This window comes from Engystomops pustulosus, chromosome 7, assembly GCF_040894005.1.
Source record: "Engystomops pustulosus chromosome 7, aEngPut4.maternal, whole genome shotgun sequence".
NCBI lineage: Eukaryota > Metazoa > Chordata > Amphibia > Anura > Leptodactylidae > Engystomops > Engystomops pustulosus.
Genome location: NC_092417.1, coordinates 21,917,380 through 21,940,070, shown reverse-complemented (window position 1 = coordinate 21,940,070; position 22,691 = coordinate 21,917,380). Strand labels below are relative to the sequence as shown.

Below are 22,691 nucleotides of genomic sequence, written 5' to 3'. Positions count from 1 at the left end.
AGTACTGATAATAGTGTACAGTGTATTACTTATACTTACCTCCCCAACATAAGGATACGCAGCTTCAGAGTCAATACCTTTATTGTCTATCACATACTGAAAGGCATAGGTCATGAAGCCTCCACCACATCCTTCATTCTTCTCGACGCAGTCTACAAGGTTCTGTGGACTGAGGACAGCCAGTTTTCCAGTTGTTTTCTTGAGTTGTCCCTCCAAAGCCCCGACGGAGCTAAAAGCCCAACAAGACCCACAGGAACCCTAGAGAGTAAGAACAGCAGAAGAGCATCAACATCACAGTCCTAGATAACCCCTTTAATATAAATATGATGTCAGTGTTTACTTAAAGGGGCTTTCTTTTGTTTACCTGGTTCCTTACTGGCGTGACATATCCTTTTTTTCTGTAGTCAATGGAGTCAGGCAGATCATGGAGCCGGTCCTCATTGTCATCATCATCAGCAGTGATGTTTCTGACTCTGTTTTGAGGTGGAACTATGAGACCTGTCATTGTCCTTGCGACTTCTTCACTTGTCTAAATGGTAAGAAAATATAGATGGTGTAAGTTTTATTTTAAGATTGTCATAGAATGAAGTTTCATATTCTGTTGACGTAGCATCTTCCAGAGAATGGGTGAATCTTCTGAAGATATGTTCTTACCAAACATCAGGGGCAAATATAAAAGGTTTTATTACTTAAAACCAACATACTGAAGTATGTCTGATGTCTTCATTCAGTGACCCTTTGGGCCACCAGTAGTTGACCAGGTCTTCTCCTTGGTCACCGATGTCCGTAACGCAATGGTGGACATGACACATAATCTGTATATATTTTCTAGAAATGAGACCTCCACCCCTTTAGCTCCAGTAGGAACTTACCATATCTCCTAAATGGTTCATGGCCAGCTCATAGGTGTGTAACCCCTGTGTATACTCTATGTTGTGGTCGATAATCAACTTGTAGTTCTTCTCCCATATCGAACGCCTCATCACCTCATCAAACTGTTCAAAAAAAATAGATGGGAGTGTTCAATAAGTCATTCCGTTCCCTGGAGGGAGGAAACCATTATCCAATAACCATTGTCTTTATTTAACTAGGCCCACAAAACACCCAGGCCAGGAGATGTGTTGGATCACTGTTCCAATAACTTTCATGGGGTGAGTAATGGACCAGTTTTCCCCCTAGAACTCCTGAACCTGTAGGGGCTACCGCTTTATATAACATAGGTTACCTTTCCATTGTATTGCTTCCGATAAGTTCTTTTCCATTGATCCCATTCCGAGTCCAATGTCTCATCCCAGAAATCGCTAGCACTAACCAATGGAAGGGCCAGGAGCACAAGGTGCAGGATCATTATACTGCAGGGAAACAAGAGTTTACGTAATTCAGGTGGGAACATTTGGATGCAAGTACTATAACATCTTATTGTATCAATGCTGGAGTAGAGTAAGTAGAGTAATATTCTAGCATCTGATGGTCCAACACTGCAAGAACTTCTATAACCTCAGAAAAATAGGCAAAGAAGAAGACTAGATGAAGGTTCGTCGAAGACTTGGTTTAGCAAAACCCACCAAGTGTGTCCAGAGTGGCCAACTATCTATTGTGTATGAGATGGTTGGCCAACAGTTGATCCTTTTGGTCTACAGGTCTCTGTATGTTCAGAACATATCCCCATTAAGCTGTGTTGTGCGATCCTAATGTTCTAGCATGAATGACAGTGTCTCTTAAATAGGACCTATCACCAGGGGCATAACTTGAGGGGGTGCAGAGGTTGCGATCGCACCCGGGCCCAAGAGGTTTAGTGGGCCCCTACTGTGTTACTTTCCCATATGAGAAGACTAGTACTATAAACCATACATTATAGTCGGGGGCCTGGCACAGACTTTGCGCTGGGGCCCATCAGCTTCTAGTTACGCCACTGCCTATCACCACTTCTACCATCTCCAACTTCTTCCAATTTGTAATAAGTTTTGCTCTACTGATTCTGGTTTAGTCAGAGTTTTCTCTCTATTCCTTTTCATTAGCAGTCACTGTAGTTAGTAATCAGAAGGTAAGTGTTCTCTTTACGGAGAGATTGCTAATTAGGCCACCTTAAAGGCGTGTGGAGACTTAAAGCCATAGATACTCCACTAGGGAATTCTGGGAAGAAAGCAAATATATTTTCCAAGATGTTTAATGGAAAACAATGCCTCCTACTGCTACCTTTAAAGGCAGCCCCCTTACACCAAGTATGACCTACAAGAATAGGTATACTCTTTTGGCTTAATCCCCCATCATGCTATTAGGCTTCTTGTAGGTCATACTTGATGTTAGGGGGCTTCCTTTCATGGTAGCAAAAGGAGGCATTGTTTTCCAACACCTTGGAAAACGTATTTGCATACTTCCCTTGTAGTTAGTATCCGCACCCAAAATGCTAATTATGCTGTATACTGTCACCAGGGCAGTGCCAGGCTATCAGCACCAGCTGAGCACCACCCATCTGACAGTAGAAATTAACCTAATTAGCATATTGATAGGAAAAGCTTACAATGTTCATTTCTTGGGAATGGTGGGGACTAGAGAAAATATTCCAACTGTGCCAGAATCAGAGGAGCAACATCATCAAAGGAAATATTCTCTTTGATAAAAGACAATTATCTTGAAGATTTTCATAAGATTCTTTAAGCACCGTATTACAGGTAAGTACCAAATCCATAATATATTCCTGTACATAAATCCTTAGTTGCAGATTTTAGAATTTGATTTCAGGTTAGAGGTTCTCTATCATAAGGATGCATTACGGACCCTTGATGCTGTAAGCTGTAACTTATGAATGGATTTCAGAGGTTCCTCAGAAGACAACCCAACTTTGAAGCTACGGAGGTCTACACCTTAGGACTTTATGAATGAGATATAGGCCCCTAGAATCATTTTATCTGGTAGGCCCAAGGAACTCAAGACCAACACTGTCTCCAACCCTTCTCCCACATACAAATAAATAAGACTAATCTGCATCTTACCTCCCGATTCGGTTAATCTCCTTTGACACCAGATGCCAGGCAGTCGCAAGGAAACTTTTCTCGGTCCAGAGACCCCCGCTCCGCTGCACAGAGGTTTCACTTGTAGAGAGAAGTGGGAATCTTAGCAGAGGTTGTGTATGAATCAGGCGGTCACGAGGAAACTCATGTGGGCTGTCCACAGCTGGTTATACTTATAGCTGGAGCAAAAAGACCCCCCCTCCCACCTTCCCCAAATTCCTCATAGAGGCAGCAGGCCTCAGATGCTGCGCTCTCCTGCCTTAACCGGGCCAGAAACATGACACACAAGGAAGACGTTTTACATGTTTGTTGAGTTTATCTGTTTCAGAAAATTGCTGAAAATTCAGAAATTGCTGCCAAACCGCCCTGAAGATGACAAAGAAAAGACTAACTGATCCCTAACAATCCATACACATACACAAAGGTCAGTCTTCTGACCCCTACTTCCATCTCTCTCTTCATATAACTAAGTGGACAGGGGGGGATCACTATGAAGGGCTTAGACCTCCAACCTAAGGAAAGGGGGCGCCACTGGGTGGTCCATGTGACTATTCACATTGGAGGGGAACACTTATGGTTATTTTAATTTAACAGCAATAGCAGAAGCAAAGTTTTTTACTCTACTAAATACAAGCCATATAATGGTGAAGGCGTAAAGCCCAGGACCATGTCCTACTAATGGCTCTCGGTGCGAAGGGGTTAACTGTGTTTCATCAGATCATCATAGAAATAAGACATCATTTTGGGTGACATATCCTTCTCTTGTCTTTCGTATTGAGCAATTGTATCAAGTCTCGTATTAGACAGACATACCCCGTAGAAGCCTTTTGTAGAAGTCCAAACGCCGCACTTTCGTCGGGTTTCCCGAATATTTCCATTTTGCTCTGAATTGCCCAGGGATTTTGGCGCACGCAATCTGATTGTGGCGCATCGGCGCCGGCTTTCACGCAACAAATCGGGGGCGCGGCCGTCGGACAACACGACGGATTCAGAAAAAATGCAGAATTTAAAAAACGATTTGTGTTGCAAGATCAAGCACTCACATGCACCAGGAAGAAGAAGGTGAGCTCCGGCGGACCTCGGGGCAGAAGCGACACCTGCTGGATATTGGGCGCACAACCTTAGTGAATCCCGGCAGACCCGAATCCTCGTCCGACAACGCGCCGCGGGCTCGCGACTGAACTGGGTAAGTAAATGTGCCCCATAAACTTGAGCACTAGCTAGGATTTCTACAACCTCCACAAGATACAACATGACCAGGTACCCCTAGAAGACCCTCAGCAATCACCACATGTTGGGGGTACAATGGAGAATTTGGGAGGTCTGGGAGCATGAAACCACATGAAATTAATAGATGCCCCGCCCCCAACTTGGAAGAACATAGTGAGAATCTGCATAAACATCACCTCAGGAGATATCAAAGTTCCTTAAAAAAAAGTTTATTGCACAGTAAAAAAAAAAATAACAACAATCACATTTTAAATTGCAAAAGAATATTCCAAAAATTTCATAAGGAAAAATAGATTTCAAATCTAAGAATACCAGACTGTAACCATAGATAAGAACAGGTATAAAAATGTTATCTCATCACTTCAGGATGTTAGTGTTTGATCTGGAGTGTTTTTGTGCTATTCTTATGTTCTTACATCTTGTACGACACAAGATATGGAGATGTCACCCCGAAAGTAGATCCAGCTCTCATTATCTAATGAGGTTTGTGGTCCTATTTCAGTCGCTATGGGGCCCACAGTGTGAGGGGGCCTTGGCATCTGGGGTATTGGGTGTATACTGTATGTGTGTGTTGTGTGTATATTATGTGCGTGCATATGCTATACGTCTGTATATGGTTTTGTATGTATGTGTGTATTTTCTCTATGTGTGTGTGTATATGTGATGTGTAGATTCTGCATGGGTGTATGTTGTATGTATATGTGGTGTGTGTATATTGTATGCATGTTTATGCAATATGTGTGTATATTTTGTATGTCTATATGCCGTGTATATACAGTGGCACCTTAGTGTAATATACAGTATATATATGTATGTAGGCATGTTGAACTATATCTACTATATCTAGTGTTGGGGGAAGTGGAGAAATCCCCATACACTGGTACTGAGGAAATAAACCAGTTAGTAAGAGAGATATCTTGTATGTATGGTCAGCTTCACCTACCTCCACCCAATGAATGGGCCAAATGATTGATTTTATTGTATTGTGGTCACCCAAAGCACGAGTGACCACTGAAGGCACAATTGACCACTCAAAGCACGAGTGACCACTGAAGCCACTAATGACCACTCAAGGCACGAGTGACCACTGAAGGCACAATTGACCACTCAAAGCACGAGTGACCACTGAAGCCACTAATGACCACTCAAGGCACGAGTGACCACTGAAGGCACAATTGACCACACAAAGCACGAGTGACCATTGAAGCCACTAATGACCACTCAAGGCACGAGTGACCACTGGAGCCACTATTGACCACACAAAGCACGAGTGACCACTGAAGCCACTAATGACCACTCAAGGCACGAGTGACCACTGGAGCCACTAATGATCACTCAAGGCCTGATTAACTACTCAATACACTATGTACACAAAAGTTTTGATTCTAGACAAGATGAGAAAGGAAACATGTAGGTGCACAATGTTCTCAATGAGATTTGTAAACTCTGGACAGGGCTTATACTAGAGGAGCCACATGATGGATCATGAGTCCAGTGTATGCTTCATCTGCTCCAGTACAGGTCACATGAGTGGGTAGCTGGCGAGGTTGGCGATGCCGCAGGCATTCCCTCTATCCCTGGCCATTAAGATGTAGCCTTTGTCACCCCAGGTGTCGCTCCAGCTGGAAAGAAAATACACAGATAATATCAGATAATGGGTGAGATAATATATTCACACTGTCTACACTTCTTTATAGGGAAACACTCGAGGGGAGATTTATCAGAAGTGTCTGAAAGCACAACTGTTCCAGTTGCTCGTGGCAACCAATCAGAGCTCAGCTTTAATTGTATAAACAGGAGTGGGAAAATGAAAGCTGAGAGTTAATTGGTTGCCTTGAGCAACTAGAACAGTTTTGCTCTCAGACTCTGATAAATCTCCCCCTTTGTGTCTAAACTTAGAGGGGTCTTCCAGTATATTTAATATGTCTGAAAAGTCATCAATATCAGATTGGTACTGGTCCAACACTTGTAACCCCCAGCGATCAGCTGATTATTCTTGCTCCAGTGGCAGCCGAAATGAACACATAGGGGCACATTTATTTACCTGTCCAAGTCGCGATCCCCGATCCAGCAGGTCCGCTGGAATGCACATTCCGCTGGATCCATGTAGATCCTGCATCCGATATTGTGCATGTGTCGCCTCCCCGCTCAGGTCTGCCGGAGTTCACTTTTGTCTTCCCGGTGCATGTAAGTGCATGTCTTGCGACACAAACATGAATGTTAAGTTCCGCGCTTAGTCCGAATCTGTCAGAACGTCCAACGGCCACGCCCCCCGATTTGTGTTGCGTGAAAGCCGGCGCAATTGCGACACAATCCGATCGCGTGCAACACAATGCCCAGTACTATCCCCGGAAAGTCCGGAAAAAAATGCGCCCGCAGGATGCTTAGTAAATAAGCCCCATAAACCAGCTCCACTCTCTGCGAACTGCAGCTCACCTGTTATTCAAAGTGAATGGGATTTGAGTTGCAGTAACAAAACTCAACCACAACACAAAACACGGAGCTTTATTTTATGTGTTGATTGGTGTCCAGCTGATTGGTGGGAATTCTTAGTGTAAGATTCCCAGCTATCTGATATTTATGACTGCAACACGCTGAAAACTAAACCATGCACGTAGTTGTGCTTAAAGGGGTTGTCCAACTTTATTTACAAGTCGCTTCCAAACATATCTTGCTGCGGCGTTGTCATATACTTGTCATTTGAGGGAAGGTGAGCACTAATTCAGTGACTTATACTAGTGGTGACAACTGCTGAACATCACACATAAGTGACCACCCCCCATTTGTGATTAATGGGGATATCATTGGTGGGGATTGGTGAAACAACATCTACCAACAAGAGGTTTTATATAATGGCATGAGTAGCTTGCAGCTCTTCTGCAGCATATCCCAGCATGCTTTACTTTACCTGTTCTTGACAATCCAGTATTTGTCTTTCTTCTCCGCCCCATACCCCACGACAAGGACGGCGTGGTTAATCTGTTCTGCATTGCAATTTGCATCGAAGTATATGCCTAGAACAATAATTATGAAAGAAAAATAATATATTACAGGCAGTCCCCGGGTTACATATAAGATAGGGTCCGTAGGTTTGTTCTTAAGTTGAATTTGTATGTAAGTCGAAACTGTATATTTTATAAATCTAGCTCCAGACAAATTTTTTTTTTGCCCCAGTGACAATTGGAGTATCAAAATTTTTTGTTGTAAAAAAAACTTAATCACAGACACTTTTAACCCCTTATCACCGACACTAGTTTTCAGCTTAATGACCAGACTCGATTTTCCAAATCTGACAAGTCTCAGGATAATTGGTTATAACTTCGGAACGCTTTAACATATCCGGGTGATTTTGAGAATGTTTTCTCGTGACACATTGTACTTCATGTTAGTTATAAAATTTAAGTGATAAGTTTTGCATTTCGTTCTGAAAAAAAGTGAAAATTTGGCAAAAGTTTGTAAAAATTCTTCATTTTCCAAGTTTGAAATGTTCTGGTTTCCAGACAAGATGTAAAACTACCCAAAAAGTTTGATAATTAACATTTACAGAATATCTGCTTTATGTTGGGATGATAATTTATGCTTCCGGTCATTTTTCTAGGATGTTATGAGGCGCAGAACTTTAGGTGCGATTTTTCTTATTTTCATGAAAATTGCCAAAACTCACATTTTGAGGGAAAACTCAGCTTTCAAGTGACTTTGAAAGGCCTAAATAATAGTAAAACCCCATAAATTACCTCACTATAGAAACTTCACCCCTCAACGTATGTAAAACAACTTCTATTAAGTCTATTAACCCTTTAAGTGTTTCACATGGGTTAAAAAATATGGACCTGCGATTTAGAAACTATTGAATTTTTTTGGAAAATACATTCATTTAGGCCAAAACTGAAATTTTCAGAATAAATTAAATGATGAAACGCACTGCAACGCTTGATGCCCAATTCCTCCCGAGTGTACTGATCCCCCATATGTGGTGGTGACTGCTGTACAGGCGCACGGCCGAGTATAGAATGAATGGAGGCGCCATTCACAGCAGATTTGTATTGTCACATTGTACGACCTATAAATTTTTTTTTTTTTTTGGTAATGCGATCATATGAGGGCTTATTTTTTATGGGATGAGATACAATGTATAGATAATTTATTTGGGGAGTCTAAAGCTTATTCTTGAGATTTTATTAACTATTTCAAGGGGGACACAAACAAAATCATCAATTTTTATTTTGGATTGTTAGAATTTTTTTTTCCCCCGCTCACCGTAATGACCGTAATGTAAAAATAATATTTTATCTTTATTCTCTGGTTCACTACGATTGCGGTGATACCTCATTTATATAGTTTTTCTTATTTTTGCTTAATTTTCCTGAGCAAAACCAATATTGGAGAAAATCGCATTGTTTTTACTATTGACAACTTTTCAGGGCCATAACTTCTGTATTTTTCTGTTGTCAGATCTGGTTGAGGGCTTATTTTTTGCGAAAACAGTTGTTCTTTTCAGTCGTATCATATTAGGGAACGTAACTTTTTTTGATCACTTTTTAGAACATTTTTTGTGATGGTGTTTGATGAAAAATTGTATATTATGGGAAGTTTTCCGAGTTTTTTTTTTACGTAGTTCACCGAGCGGGTTCAATATTGATTTAGATTTATTGTACAGATTAATACGGACGCTGTGATACCAAATATGTATGTTTTTGTGTTTTATTTACTGTATATGCATTTTATGTGTTACTGGGGAGATTATGGGACTTTTATTTTATTTATTTATTTAATTATATTATAAAAAGTTTTAATTTTTTTTTTTTAACTTTTTTACATTTTCCACATTTTGGCTTGAATAAGCGATCATCCGATCACTTATTCAAGCCTCTACACTGCAATACACTTGTATTGCAGTGTAAAGTGTAAGTAACTGAGCATGCCGCGCATGCTCAGTTACTTACAGCCGGGTCCTGCCAGGAAGGCAGGACCCGGCGAGAAGAGGAGCCGACAGCCTCGGGTCACTCGCCGGGACCCGGGGCAGCGGCAGGAGGGATCGGATCCCCCGGTAAGCACACCGGGGGGGTCCGATCCACGAGGGACACACTTGCACGCCGCGGTCATGCTTGACCGCGGCGTGTAAGGGGTTAAACACCCGGGATCGGAGTTTTTCCGATCCCGGGTGTTAGTGCCGGGTCTGGGCTGTGATATCACAGCCCGACACCGGCACTAAACTGACCCGATGTCCCGAAATCTTCTTCTGACGCGGCGCCGTAGAAAGGCGTCGCGTCAGAAGAAGTACCCTTAATGACCGCCGTAGAATCCCGATAGGGCGGTCATTAAGGGGTTAAGCTGATTATTGCAATCTGGGACTATGGTAACATCCAGAGAGCTTCACCAGAGGTCAGTGAGCGGAGGGGTCCGTCTGTAACTATGGGTCGTCTGTAAGTCGGGTGTCCTTAAGTAGGGGACCAAATGTATAAGTGGTTTTATTAATAAATCCAAAACTACTGCACAACTGAGCCTCTAGAGCGGGGGGCATATAGGGGGCACTAGAGAGATAACCTTTAGGAAGACATATTGTTCCTAATTTTTCCCTCAGGAATCATTGCCCTAATTTCCTATTATTGGGATTGTCATCTGTGAGATTTAAAGGGATCATACCTTTACTGTAGAACTGGAAAGTAGAGAGGGCAGCATCGATGGCCACGGACACGGGTCCCACAGTGCCCACTGCCTTCTTCAGGGCCTTCTCGCTTCCCACTTCCACTTCTTTGTAGGATTTACATTTGGCTGCTTTTCCGGCGGCTGCATAATTACAGACCTGGTCCTATGAGACAGAATACACTTAGATTTGCAAAATGACACTAGTAGGCCACCGTATCAACATGGTGGTCATATAATAAAAGGGCTTGTGCAACATCCCCCACCGGGGCCTAGCCTTTGGGTTGCGGCCTGGAGACAGCCGGGGCCCGCGGTACCGGAGTGGCTGGCGGTTGCGGCCTAAGCACGCTATGGTCACGGTGCTTGGTATGGGGAACCGGAGGGCTGTCCTGCAGCCTGGCAGGTCTCCAGCAGGGTGGTGTTGGCAAGAAAAGATGAGGGAGAGGCTGCTATAGCGGATCTCCCTGGGGCAACCCCTTAATGTCCCGAGTGTGAGTCTCTGGGTGATGGACAGGGTGCCGGTGATGAAGGCAGCCGTATTAGCAGGGACCAGACGGAGACAGAAGTTGAAGAAAACAACTTACAGTTCTTTATTTGAACCGGCAGGAACCGCAGCAAACGTGCCTTTAACAGGTAGGTAGGGTGCTGAGATGTGAGTTGGAGGGAGCCTCAGGAGAGTTCACCAGCCTGGATGTAGAGGGCAGGCTGGGAGGCAGCTGTGTCCTGGTAGGAAGCTTCAGCTTGTCCTGTAGGGCTTCAGGTATCACCTTCAAAGGTAAGATGATACCCCTTTTCCTCACTACACTAACTCTAATCTATTACTCCACTCTTCAGAGGCAGGGGCTAGGCTCTTCCTGCTCTGGTATGGGCTAGACAGAGATTACTCACTCACTCTAGGATTCTCCTACACTTGAATCTCTCTGAAAAGATCTCTGGAAAGACCTCCAGAATCTGAGACTCTTCTAAAATCTCTCCACTAGAATAATCACTAACTCCTCTCTTCTCTCTCCTGAGAGAGACTTCTCTAGAACATTCCTGGCCAGAGGTTTTATTACCTTCCTTTGGTCAGGTGGTGGCTGCTCCTCCAATCACATCTCAGCTTACAGAGCACAGGATGTAACACATATCATTGGACAACAGCATCTTGCATTATACAAAATACTTAACCTCTGCCTTGCCAGGCAGGATTCACCACTGCAATATCCCTATGTCCTATCAGAACCATGTTGTGTAATGGGATTACATGCAGGTGGGACGTATTCGCAAACCCTCCCTCGCCATTGCATCGGCGAAGGGTGTTGCATACCCCGGGGGCAATTGAAAGAGCCGCCCTCGGCTCGACTACAGATGGTTTGGGGCACAGAGGGGGCTAAGGGCACTTCTGAGAAGTGCAGGCTATGTGAGGTGTAGGAACAAACCGCCCATGGTCCTGGAGACAGGCACCTGGGTTGGTGTCGGACTGAGACAAAAACATGTAGCTGTATGACAGTTGGTCGCTGACGCCATTAAACCGAACTGTACAGTAGGAAAGGTGTGGTGTCATGTCCTGTAATCCACTCCTTGCACCAAGGCCTGTATATTTGTTATATCAACGCTTCTTCCCTGGCGGCAATTATATAAGGTGTCTATCTGCATTGCGTTAGCATATGCGACACAAGTACCTCCTGACTGGTATCCTTACCCATGTATGGGTGGCATCCAGGTGCTAACTTTGTAACACCCCCGGTCCCCGTAAGACCCGCAGTTTACGGACTACCCCCATGTGCAAACCTCAGTTTGAGGGATCAGGTAGTGGTCAGTGTTTTACATAAAAGACGGTCCGACACAGCCACACTACAACCTGAAAAGCCTATGAAAGGGTTAATGCAGACTACTGGCATATCTTCTGACAGTGTGCAAACAGGATAATTCACATTGGCTTAGGAGCCCAATGGGTACACATCTTGAACGTTACAAACGTTACAGAGGTAGATAGGCTACTCAGGGTAGCACGGTAGTAAATGTCTCTTTTCCTGCAAAGAAAAGGCATAAAAAGTGCAAGCAGAATGTCCGTACCTAAAAAGGAAGGCATTAAGTGCAAAATAGTAGTCAATAGCAATAGCAACTTTTCCCTGGAGTATCTGGCAAAAGTCTCTCAGAAGGTCTCTACTGACAAAGTCCATCTTCTGGGTACAGCCCTTGAGGTGGGGGAAAAGTGCAATGAAGAAGCAAAGGGTCTCCTCTATGTGTAGAGGGACAGAGTCCTTTGAAGAAATCTCTGCGGTGGCAGAGGAAGGGTGCTATCATAGCACGTGACAGTGTATAATCTCTTGACTGAGATAAATAAGGGTAAGAGTCTCAGGAAAGTCTCTGGCTCTTTGGGGAAAGGACAGAAATATACAATATGTACATAGTGCAGTACCTGAAGTGGGCTACAGCCCTTCAGGGGTTACTCTGCATCTTCTTCGGTGGTAAGTACTTCGGTGTCAGAAAAACGTACCTGTCTCCTGCTTCTGCGTGTCACCAGCTGGTACTCCTGCAGGTACGCAGGAGCTTTACCTTTTGTCTCCCTTTGAGACCTTCGAAGTTCCGGCCTGGAGAAGATAACAACCTCCTCATCGTCCTCCTCTGAGTCAAGCGCAGGAGTCGGAGTCTCAGCTGCCTCTGATGCTTCAGGGGTTGCAGACACTGGAGCCGGATCATCCTCCACAGGCAGCAGTATTGGAGACTGCGGTGGGGATGATGGTCTCTCCGAGGTACCTCTTACTGGAGTGGAAACAAAACAGAATTGAGGCACAGTCACAAGTTCCAAGAAACTGGGGGTAGGCGAACACAAGGAGGTCTGTAAGTTGGGGGTCGAGGTGAGAGGTGTAGACATAGGGGCAAAAGGACGAAGACATCTCTTCAGCCGGTTCCTATGTACCCCGAGTGGTGGACGGTCTCCTCTTGAAATCTCGTAGACTTCAGGGGAGAGACTGTCCCTAACTAGGTATGGCTCACGCTCCCAACGCCCATCTAGCTTACTGGTAGGATGGTTGTTGCGCAGCCACACTCGATCTCCTGGGGCAAAAGGCTCAGCACAGGCATTACGATCGAAGTCCCTTTTTTGTTTCTCTCGGGCCTCTTCCAACCGCAGATCCACAACTTCTCTGGCATCCGCCAGGCGCCTCTGGTGTTCGTGAACCCAGTCAGTCTGGGGAAGTAAAGACTGGGAATCAGGGGACTCCATGTCCCAGGTCATATCCGCAGGGAGATGTCCGTGTCTCCCGAACATCAGATAGTACGGGGTGTACACTGTGGAGCAATGATTGGTATTGTTGTACAGGTACACTAATTCGGGCAACAGCTTTGGCCAGTCAGCCCTTTTTGCAGGGGTCAGAGTCCTCAGCATATTGATTAGAGTCTGGTTCATCTTTTCACACAGCCCGTTGCTTTGGGGATGATAAGCTGTGGTCCTCAGCTTTTTGCAGCCATATAGAGTGCACAGCTCCTGGAAGACTTGGGACTCAAATGCTGTTCCTTGGTCTGTAAGGATCTGGTCCGGACAGCCATAGGGGAGGATGAAGCTCTTCCACAGGGCCGCTGCGGTGGTCCTTGCAGACAGATCTCTGACGGGTACTGCAACCACAAATTTGGTATAGTGGTCGATGATAGTAAGGGCATAACTGTGACCGGATCTGCTGGGCTCCAACTTCACGTGGTCCAATGCCAGGATCTCCAAAGGCCGTTGGCTCACAATGGGACGTAGAGGGGCCCTTTGATTGTGTCGCTCTCCTCGAGCGATGGCGCAGGCTGGGCATTCTCGACACCAGGCTTCAATGTCGGACTTCATGTTGACCCAGAAGAATCGCCTTCGGAGGGTGGCTTCAGTCTTCTGAGCGCCAAAGTGTCCAGACTGGTCATGGTACATTTCCAGTACTATCTTGGCGTCCCTCCTGGGAATCAGAATCTGGTATATCCGATCATAAGTGATAGGGTCCAGAGTTCTTCTCTTGAGCAGACCTTGGTGCATGCTCAGAGTCTTTCTCTGGCGCCACAATTGAGACAGTTCTCCATCAGCTCTTCTGCGCCGGATTCTTTCAGGCACTCGCCCACTAGAGAGATAGTCCATTACTTCTCCTAGGGCATGGCTATCAGCCTGAAGACTCATCCAGAGGTCCTTCTCCGCAGGGGGCTCTGACTCTTCTTGAGGAGTAGCTGGCTCTGCCTCTGTCGGTAGGGAGTAAACTCTCTGGGCATCTTGACGCACAAACCGGGCATAGAACGCTGGCATCTCCACATCTTCCCACTGAGCATCCGTGGAGGGTCCCTCCCACTGGTCAGGGAGACGGGACAGGGCGTCGGCGTTGTCATTGGTCTTACCAGCCCGGTACTTGATGGTAAAGCTGAAATTGGCAAGTCTGGAGGCCCACCGTTGTTCCAGTGCTCCAAGACGTGCGGTGTTCAGATGCGCCAACGGATTATTGTCTGTGAAGACAGTGAAAGATGATGCAGCTAGGTAGTCCTTGAACTTTTCGGTCACAGCCCAGACTAACGCCAGAAACTCCAACTTGAAGGAACTGTAGTTCTGGTCGTTTTGCTCCGGTTCTCGGAGGGAACGGCTGGCGTAGGCTATGACCCTTTCAGTTCCGTTTTGGAGCTGGGATAGTACAGCCCCTAGGCCTTGCTTGCTGGCATCAGTGTATAGGGTGAAAGGCAGACTGTAGTCTGGATATCCCAACACCGGAGGCTCAGTCAGCCGTTGCTTGAGCATCTGGAAGGCAGCTTCTCGTTCGGCCGTCCACTCAATGGATACTCGGGAACGTTGGCTCTCTTTTGGCAGGCCCCTTAGAAGCTCTTGCAGGGGAGCCGCCAGCTGGGCAAACTTCGGGATGAAACGCCTGTAATAACTGGCAAATCCCAGGAAGCTTTTGATGTCCCGTACGGTTGATGGGGTAGGCCAGTCGTGGACAGCTGCAATCTTCTCTGGATCTGGCTCAATTCCATGAGCGCTCACCACATGTCCCAGGTACTTGACGCTAGGTTGTAACAGGTGGCACTTGGGTGGCTTGACCTTCAACCCATGTTGGGTCAGGATTTGGAAGACTTCCGCCAGATGGTGGAGGTGGTCTTCATAAGTCTTGGAGTAGATGATGATGTCGTCCAAATATAGCAGGACGGTCTCGAAGTTGCGATGACCCAAACATCTCTCCATCAGCCGTTGAAATGTGCCTGGGGCGTTGCATAGCCCAAACGGCATGTTGTTGAACTCGAACAAGCCCATTGGGGTGGTGAAAGCCGTCTTCTCTCTGTCTTCCGGTGCCATGGCCACTTGCCAGTAGCCACTGGTCAGGTCCAGGGTAGAGAAGTAGGCAGCTGACCCTAGGGCTGCGAGGGATTCCTCGATTCGAGGCAGAGGATAGGCGTCCTTGTGGGTGATATTGTTGATCTTCCTATAGTCAACACAGAATCGAAGGGTTCCATCCTTCTTCTTCACAAGGACCAGCGGGGCAGCCCATGGGCTGCGACTCTCCCGGATAACGTTGGCTGTCTTCATCTCTTGTACCAGCTTCTTCACCTCTTGGTAACGGGCTGGAGGTATGGGCCGATATCGTTCCTTGATAGGAGGATGAGAGCCAGTAGGGATGGTGTGTTGGATCAGAGTAGTCTGCCCAAAATCCAGTGGGTGTTTGCTGAAGGCCTGGTGGTGCTTCATAACGACATCCAGGACACCTTGTACTTGGTCTGCAGGAGTAAAATCGTCATCTCCAATATTGAGCTCAAGCCACCAGGATTGCTCAGCAGGCTCATCTTCAGCACCTTGCTTCACTTCCAACTGTTGGGAGGCAGACAGAGAGGTTTCCACCAAGTCTTCAGGATGAACACTGAAGAGAGTGGCTACGGCTTGGTACTTTCTCAGATCCACTGGGGAGTCTCCCACATTTAGTAATCGAATGGGTACTTGTCCTCGGGATACAGTGACTAGGCTCCTGGCGGCTAGAATGGGCAGGTCTTCATCAGCTGGTAGAGGTTCTACTATCGCCTGGTAGTCTTGACCTTGGACGCCCATGCAGGCTCGACACCATACTAACGTCTCAGTCCCAGGTTGAAGGCGGACAGGTTGGGGATCCTTGATCCGGGCTCTGCAGATTTCACCATTAGGGCCAGCAAACTTCTGTTGCGCCGCTAGAACCTGCATAGTCTCCTGAATTACCTTCCGGGAACCGTTGGGCACTGTTGGCAGGGAGTCGTGGAGAGCCTTCAGCACTTCAGGGTAGCAGTTGCGGAGGACATTGGTACCCAGTACCAGGGAGAAGTTACCGTTTTCGGGCACACGTGTCACCACTACGCCCTGTCTGGTTAACTCAGTGTCTCCAATGGTTAGCGTGGGCTCCCAGTAGCCGCGGATGGGTACGGGTTTTCCGTTCGTAGCAATGATGTTCAAGTAAGCCTTTGGAGGCTGGACTAAGGATGCTTTTCCTCGGCATTTCTCGAAGGCAGCACTCCGGAGGGTGGTCACTTGAGAGCCGGTATCAATTAAGGCCGGTAGGGTAACTCCATTGATGGTTACATGAACCATGGGGCGAGTCCCCACGAACCTGGGCATCCAGTTAGCATCTCGGGGACTTACAAGTTCTTCCCTTGGAGGTCGTCCCTTAGCTCCAAGGGTTTGTCGTTTAACTGACGACAATCATTCTCTTCATGCCCATATTTATGGCAGTAGCTGCACCGCTGGCGGGGTTTCTTCTGACTCCAGGTGCTTAACGACTTCGCTTCTTTTGGGCGCTGTTTAGTCGGAGATTCACGAGGAGTAGCTGACCGTACCGGGTTCTCTGGAGGTTTCCTCCTCATCGCAGAGACAGTTACTTCCAACTGGGTCAACCGATCAAGGATTTGATGCAGGGTGTCCGCCAGATTAGGGACCGGTCCTGTTATGCCAGTAACTTCCATAGGCGCAGGAGTAGGTGATGCTGACTGCGTGGGATGGCAAGCGAGAGCAGATTCTTCCATTTCTACGAATTCAGGCTCTTTCTGCGATCCAGTAGGTGGTCGGTCTCCTAAGATGTCAATGGCAATTTCCTTAAACTCAAGGAAAGAGGCCTGGGCATGTTGAGAAGAGATGATCTTTAGTTGACACCTTTGATTTCTATCAACAAGTCCATTGATAAATTGCTCCCTTAAGGTTTGATCAGAGGTATCAGCGTCTTTGGGCTCAAGGCAGGTGATGGCCTTCCATGTCTCCTGTAGGGAGAGGGCAAAGTCTCGGAGGGACTCTTGGGGCTTCTGTCTTTTCCCGAAGAATTTCTGCTTCAACTCGGAGACAGTACACTTGTCAAAGGTGTTGCGTAGCCTATCAAGAATCCGGACCACGTTCTGACACTGTTCTCGGGGCCAAGACTTGACTTCCCGGAGAGCGGGTCCTTTCAACTGCCCGATGAGGATGCCCACTTTCTGTTCCTCTGTGAATGGGAGCAAGGCGAAGGTGGCTAACAACTTGTCCCTGAATTCAGGGAGAGTATGTGCTTCTCCCTCGTAGTAGGGTAACCAGGGGGCCCCCAGATAGTAGGGCATAGTCAGAGGCATCATGGTGGGAGTCCCAGGGACACTAGCTGTAGCAGGGCTGAAGGGACTCTCTGGAGGACTTAACATGCTCCGGTACCCTGAGGAGGGACCAGGGGACGGGACTTGCGCCAGTCCCGTATCTTCGTCCTGGGCGGACATGACTGGCCAAGCTGAGGGAAGCCTGTAGGGTTACACAATGTCCGTTGCTATGGGCGATGGCTAGAATGGGACGTGGGCACTTTAAGACACAGTCACTATTCCTTGGGAGGTGAGCCAATAACCTAGCGTCGGAAACAATCTCTACCCCCCTTTAACTTCCCCAGCGGTACTCACTCAGGATCAGCCGCGGTGACAGGACAGCTCCGGTGCACGAAGGTCTCCGTTCCTGATGTCCGGCAGGCAGCAGGGCTCGGTGATGCTCAGCGGTGTTCTCCTCCAGTCGCAGGACACGTGCGCCGGATCTCCGGATGAGGCGCACACTGCTGGCAGGCTTCAGGCGCGGCCTGCGCCGAAATCCAAGATGGCCGATTAACCCTCTTCGTTGCCGGCCGCACACGCTCCAGCTCCTCCTCCACGGTGCTTCGCGCCACTCGCGCAGGGGGCGGAGCCTAATGACCCCTCTGGAGTTCCCGCCAGTGAAGATTTGGCGGGCTTGAAATACTTGCTGCGCCACACGCCTCTGAGGTAAATGCTTCAGGCGCAGCAGCGCCGGATGTAGCAGAGCTGACACAGTTCTTGCAGGAATTAACCTCTTGAGTGCTGGAGCGGCGCTCGACAGCACGTGGCAGCAGTATAAAGTTCAATGTAGAAACACACAAATACTTGGGCCTAAACCCGGATGGCAGCAGGGTTAGGCAGCACAGTCTTTTCAATAAAGGAAAGTCTTTAATGCCGTAATAAGGCACAGAAGTATCAATCCTGTTCGTGACGCCACTTGCAACATCCCCCACCGGGCCTAGCCTTTGGGTTGCGGCCTGGAGACAGCCGGGGCCCGCGGTACCGGAGTGGCTGGCGGTTGCGGCCTAAGCACGCTATGGTCACGGTGCTTGGTATGGGGAACCGGAGGGCTGTCCTGCAGCCTGGCAGGTCTCCAGCAGGGTGGTGTTGGCAAGAAAAGATGAGGGAAAGGCTGCTATAGCGGATCTCCCTGGGGCAACCCCTTAATGTCCCGAGTGTGAGTCTCTGGGTGATGGACAGGGTGCCGGTGATGAAGGCAGCCGTATTAGCAGGGACCAGACGGAGACAGAAGTTGAAGAAAACAACTTACAGTTCTTTATTTGAACCGGCAGGAACCGCAGCAAACGTGCCTTTAACAGGTAGGTAGGGTGCTGAGATGTGAGTTGGAGGGAGCCTCAGGAGAGTTCACCAGCCTGGATGTAGAGGGCAGGCTGGGAGGCAGCTGTGTCCTGGTAGGAAGCTTCAGCTTGTCCTGTAGGGCTTCAGGTATCACCTTCAAAGGTAAGATGATACCCCTTTTCCTCACTACACTAACTCTAATCTATTACTCCACTCTTCAGAGGCAGGGGCTAGGCTCTTCCTGCTCTGGTATGGGCTAGACAGAGATTACTCACTCACTCTAGGATTCTCCTACACTTGAATCTCTCTGAAAAGATCTCTGGAAAGACCTCCAGAATCTGAGACTCTTCTAAAATCTCTCCACTAGAATAATCACTAACTCCTCTCTTCTCTCTCCTGAGAGAGACTTCTCTAGAACATTCCTGGCCAGAGGTTTTATTACCTTCCTTTGGTCAGGTGGTGGCTGCTCCTCCAATCACATCTCAGCTTACAGAGCACAGGATGTAACACATATCATTGGACAACAGCATCTTGCATTATACAAAATACTTAACCTCTGCCTCAGAACCATGTTGTGTAATGGGATTACATGCAGGTGGGACGTATTCGCAAACCCTCCCTCGCCATTGCATCGGCGAGGGTGTTGCACTTGCATGTCAGTCAAGCATCATATCTCGCAGTACTTGGGTGAGGAGCATTCAGCTTGCCTCCTGCCTCAGTTTCTAACCCAAAATACTGTAGGTCACAGCCATCATTTATCAAAATTTTATTTAATACCCACAGCAACCAATCACAGCTCATCTCTCATTTTTTCAACTTTAAAAATAAAAATAAATTCAAGCTCTGATTGGTTGCTAAATGAGGCCCAAGGCCTTCAGGTTTGACTGAGATTTCTACTGTTGATCTTGTGATAAAACAAGTGTGAACATGACATACAATGTCCCAAGGACAATAATGGCCAGGGGCCCTGTGTGGTAACACAATCCCCTGCGTTGGCTCTCAAGGGTTCATTGATTGTATGTTGGCATTGAAAGGGTTAATGTTATTCTGAGGTAATTTTTATGTCCTGTGTTTCCCGCCTTTTTCATGAGGTACTTTTTTGCACTTTTCTGTCAGATGTTTGTTCCACAGATGCTGCCTGCTGATTGGCTGAAGGTGAAGGTCAGCTGTGATTGGTAAACAGCTGGATCTATGGCAGCACTGTAACCAGGTAAAATATTGGAGGCAGCCAGCTGATTGGCAGCTGGCTACAGTAATTTACCCATAAACTGAGCTGTCAGCAGGGTGTCTGGGCCAGTCTGAAGAAGAATCCGGTTACAACGCCCTGCCGAGCCCGCCCTAATGTATTATTTCTCCTGACCGTCGCAGTGCTTATTAGTGGGGGTTTTGTCTCACAGCCCATGCCAGTTATATAATATTGTTATGGTATTAATCTGTAGTTTTGAATTATTCTGTTTATTTATTTAATAAAATTATTGATTTAATTATTTTTTTTGGTAACCCACCCTTTAATTATTGTGGGATTGTGAATGTATTGGGATTTGTGTTACCATGGATGTTACACACGTAATTCATCATCATAGGAAATCTAGCAGAATGCGGAATATCATGAACCAGACCCTGTTCAAGCAGAAAATACAGAGGAAGTGAAAATAGTAATGAGCGGGGACATGAGAGTAAAGCAAGAAAGAGCATGGAAAACGAAACTCTAAAGATCTTAAACAGTTTAGCTGAGATGTAATGCCAGGAAAAAACCCCAGTCATGACAACAGCGGAGCCATAGGCGAAGCAGGAACATGACGGTGGTAAGGGGGGACCTATAACGACGGAATTTAGATGATAGTATTGATGTAAGATGATGGTCCTTGTTAAAAGAACAGAGTGGGTGGGATAGTGTAGTGATGTAAGAACAGAGTGGGTGGGATAGTGTAGTGATGTAAGAACAGAGTGGGTGGGATAGTGTAGTGATGTAAGAACAGAGTGGGTGGGATAGTGTAGTGATGTAAGAGGGGAGGAGCTCAGGAGTAGATGTCACTCCCTCTCCTGTATCTCTCTTTCTCTTTCTCTCTCTAGAAGCACAGAAAGAAACATGTCTGACAGACTCAGAAGGTATAACACTGGGGTTACCACTTTACCACTCTGCTGTCACCACATACACCACACACATCATGTACCAGGGTAGACTCAGCTTACACATCATATATGAGAGGATTTTACCTCAGGAATTAATCATTACCACAGGAGATCATGTCTCCATGTCTCCTCATGTACCTGCTCCCAGCTACCTCACACAGGGCAGCTATGGCTATGATATATATGTGAGCTTATAACCCCACACACTGTAGATATGACTGGTTAATGTTACAGGGGAGCAGCATTACCTCATGTAATGTGCACATGGCTGAAGGTATGTAAGAAGCCGCTATGTCTCCTCAGCCATGTCTCCTCAGGAGTCTGCTCCTAGCTACAGTATACCCTGCAGTGATGTCTGTGATATGTGTATGATTATACTCACACACTGTAGATATGACTGGTAATGTTACAGGGGAGCAGCATTACCTCATGTAATGTGCACATGGCTGAAGGTATGTAAGAAGCCGCTATGTCTCCTCAGCCATGTCTCCTCAGGAGTCTGCTCCCTGCCATCTTATACCCTGCAGCTATGGCGGCGATATCTGTCAGATTATACCTCACTCTATAGATATGGCTGCTTTATGCTACATGGAAGCTTTATTTATTTACTAGTGTAATGTAGACATGATAGTCCATGTCTCCTCATGTATCTGCTCCCAGCTATCTTACACATGGCAGCTGTGGCAGGATGGGAGTCCATGTGTCCTCATGTTCCTGCTCCTCACATGTGATGCTCCATGATTAGTACAGACAGACACTTATGTATATGGGAGCAGGTGACCTCCGTGTATACAGCGCTGTATATGGGGAGATAACTAACCAAATATCTGCCCCAGGTCACCTCACATACTACATACATGGCTGATATGTCAGCTTATTGCTTAACATACTGCATAATGCCCTAATGTATATGAGGGGTAGTTACCTCACACACTTTACATATCACTGATATATATGAGGGTGTACTTACCTCATACACTGTACATATCACTGATATATATGAGGGTGTACTTACCTCATACACTGTACATATCACTGATTTATATGAGGGTGTACTTACCTCATACACTGTACATATCACTGATCTATATGAGGGTGTACTTACCGCACACACTGTACATATCACTGATCGATATGAGGGTGTACTTACCGCACATACTGTACATATCACTGATCGATATGAGGGTGTACTTACCGCACATACTGTACATATCACTGATCGATATGAGGGTGTACTTACCTCATACACTGTACATATCACTGATATATATGAGGGGTAGGTACCTCACACACTGTACATATCACTGATATATATGAGGATGTAGTTACCCCATACACTGTACATATCACTGATATATATGAGGGTGTACTTACCTCATACACTGTACATATCACTGATATATATGAGGATGTAGTTACCTCATACTCTGTACATATCACCGATTTATATGAGGGTGTACTTACCTCATACACTGTACATATCACTGATATATATGAGGATGTAGTTACCTCATACACTGTACATATCACTGATATATATGAGGATGTAGTTACCTCATACACTGTACATATCACTGATATATATGAGGATGTAGTTACCTCATACACTGTACATATCACTGATATATATGAGGATGTAGTTACCCCATACACTGTACAAATCACTGATATATATGAGGGTGTACTTACCTCACATAATGTACATATCGCTGATTTATATTAGGGTGTACTTACCTCGCACACTGTACATATCATTAATTTATATGAGGGTGTACTTATCTCACACACTGTACATATCACTGATTTATGTGAGGCTGAGTGATGAGGGTGTACTTACCTCACTCACTGCATATATCA

At 46.3% G+C, this 22,691-nt stretch overlaps 2 protein-coding genes across 5 annotated transcripts in view; both read right to left on the bottom strand.

Annotated features, from left to right (window-relative positions):
* The window catches only part of LOC140069408 (cathepsin K-like), a 69,770-nt gene that overhangs the window by 3,487 nt on the left and 43,592 nt on the right, over window positions 1-22,691 (bottom strand). For 2 of the 3 annotated variants that reach the window (XM_072115085.1, XM_072115084.1), the window contains exons 6-8: window positions 9,885-10,050; window positions 7,150-7,255; window positions 4,435-5,863 (exon numbers count right to left, since the gene is read on the bottom strand). In XM_072115085.1, coding sequence (XP_071971186.1) covers window positions 5,764-5,863; window positions 7,150-7,255; window positions 9,885-10,050 — 372 coding nt within the window. In that variant the 3' untranslated portion in view covers window positions 4,435-5,763. Of the gene's footprint in view, window positions 1-4,434; window positions 5,864-7,149; window positions 7,256-9,884; window positions 10,051-22,691 lie in introns of those variants that run through there. The other variant, XR_011848788.1, reaches the window with a different exon arrangement.
* LOC140069409 (cathepsin K-like) overlaps window positions 1-22,691 on the bottom strand; it is a 35,879-nt gene that overhangs the window by 3,353 nt on the left and 9,835 nt on the right. Inside the window, exons 1-5 of one of the 2 annotated variants that reach the window (XM_072115088.1) lie at window positions 2,994-3,159; window positions 1,226-1,352; window positions 873-995; window positions 365-529; window positions 40-258 (exon numbers count right to left, since the gene is read on the bottom strand). In XM_072115088.1, the coding sequence (XP_071971189.1) occupies window positions 40-258; window positions 365-529; window positions 873-995; window positions 1,226-1,348 (630 nt within the window). In that variant the 5' untranslated portion in view covers window positions 1,349-1,352; window positions 2,994-3,159. Of the gene's footprint in view, window positions 1-39; window positions 259-364; window positions 530-872; window positions 996-1,225; window positions 1,353-2,993; window positions 3,160-22,691 lie in introns of those variants that run through there. The other variant, XM_072115087.1, reaches the window with a different exon arrangement.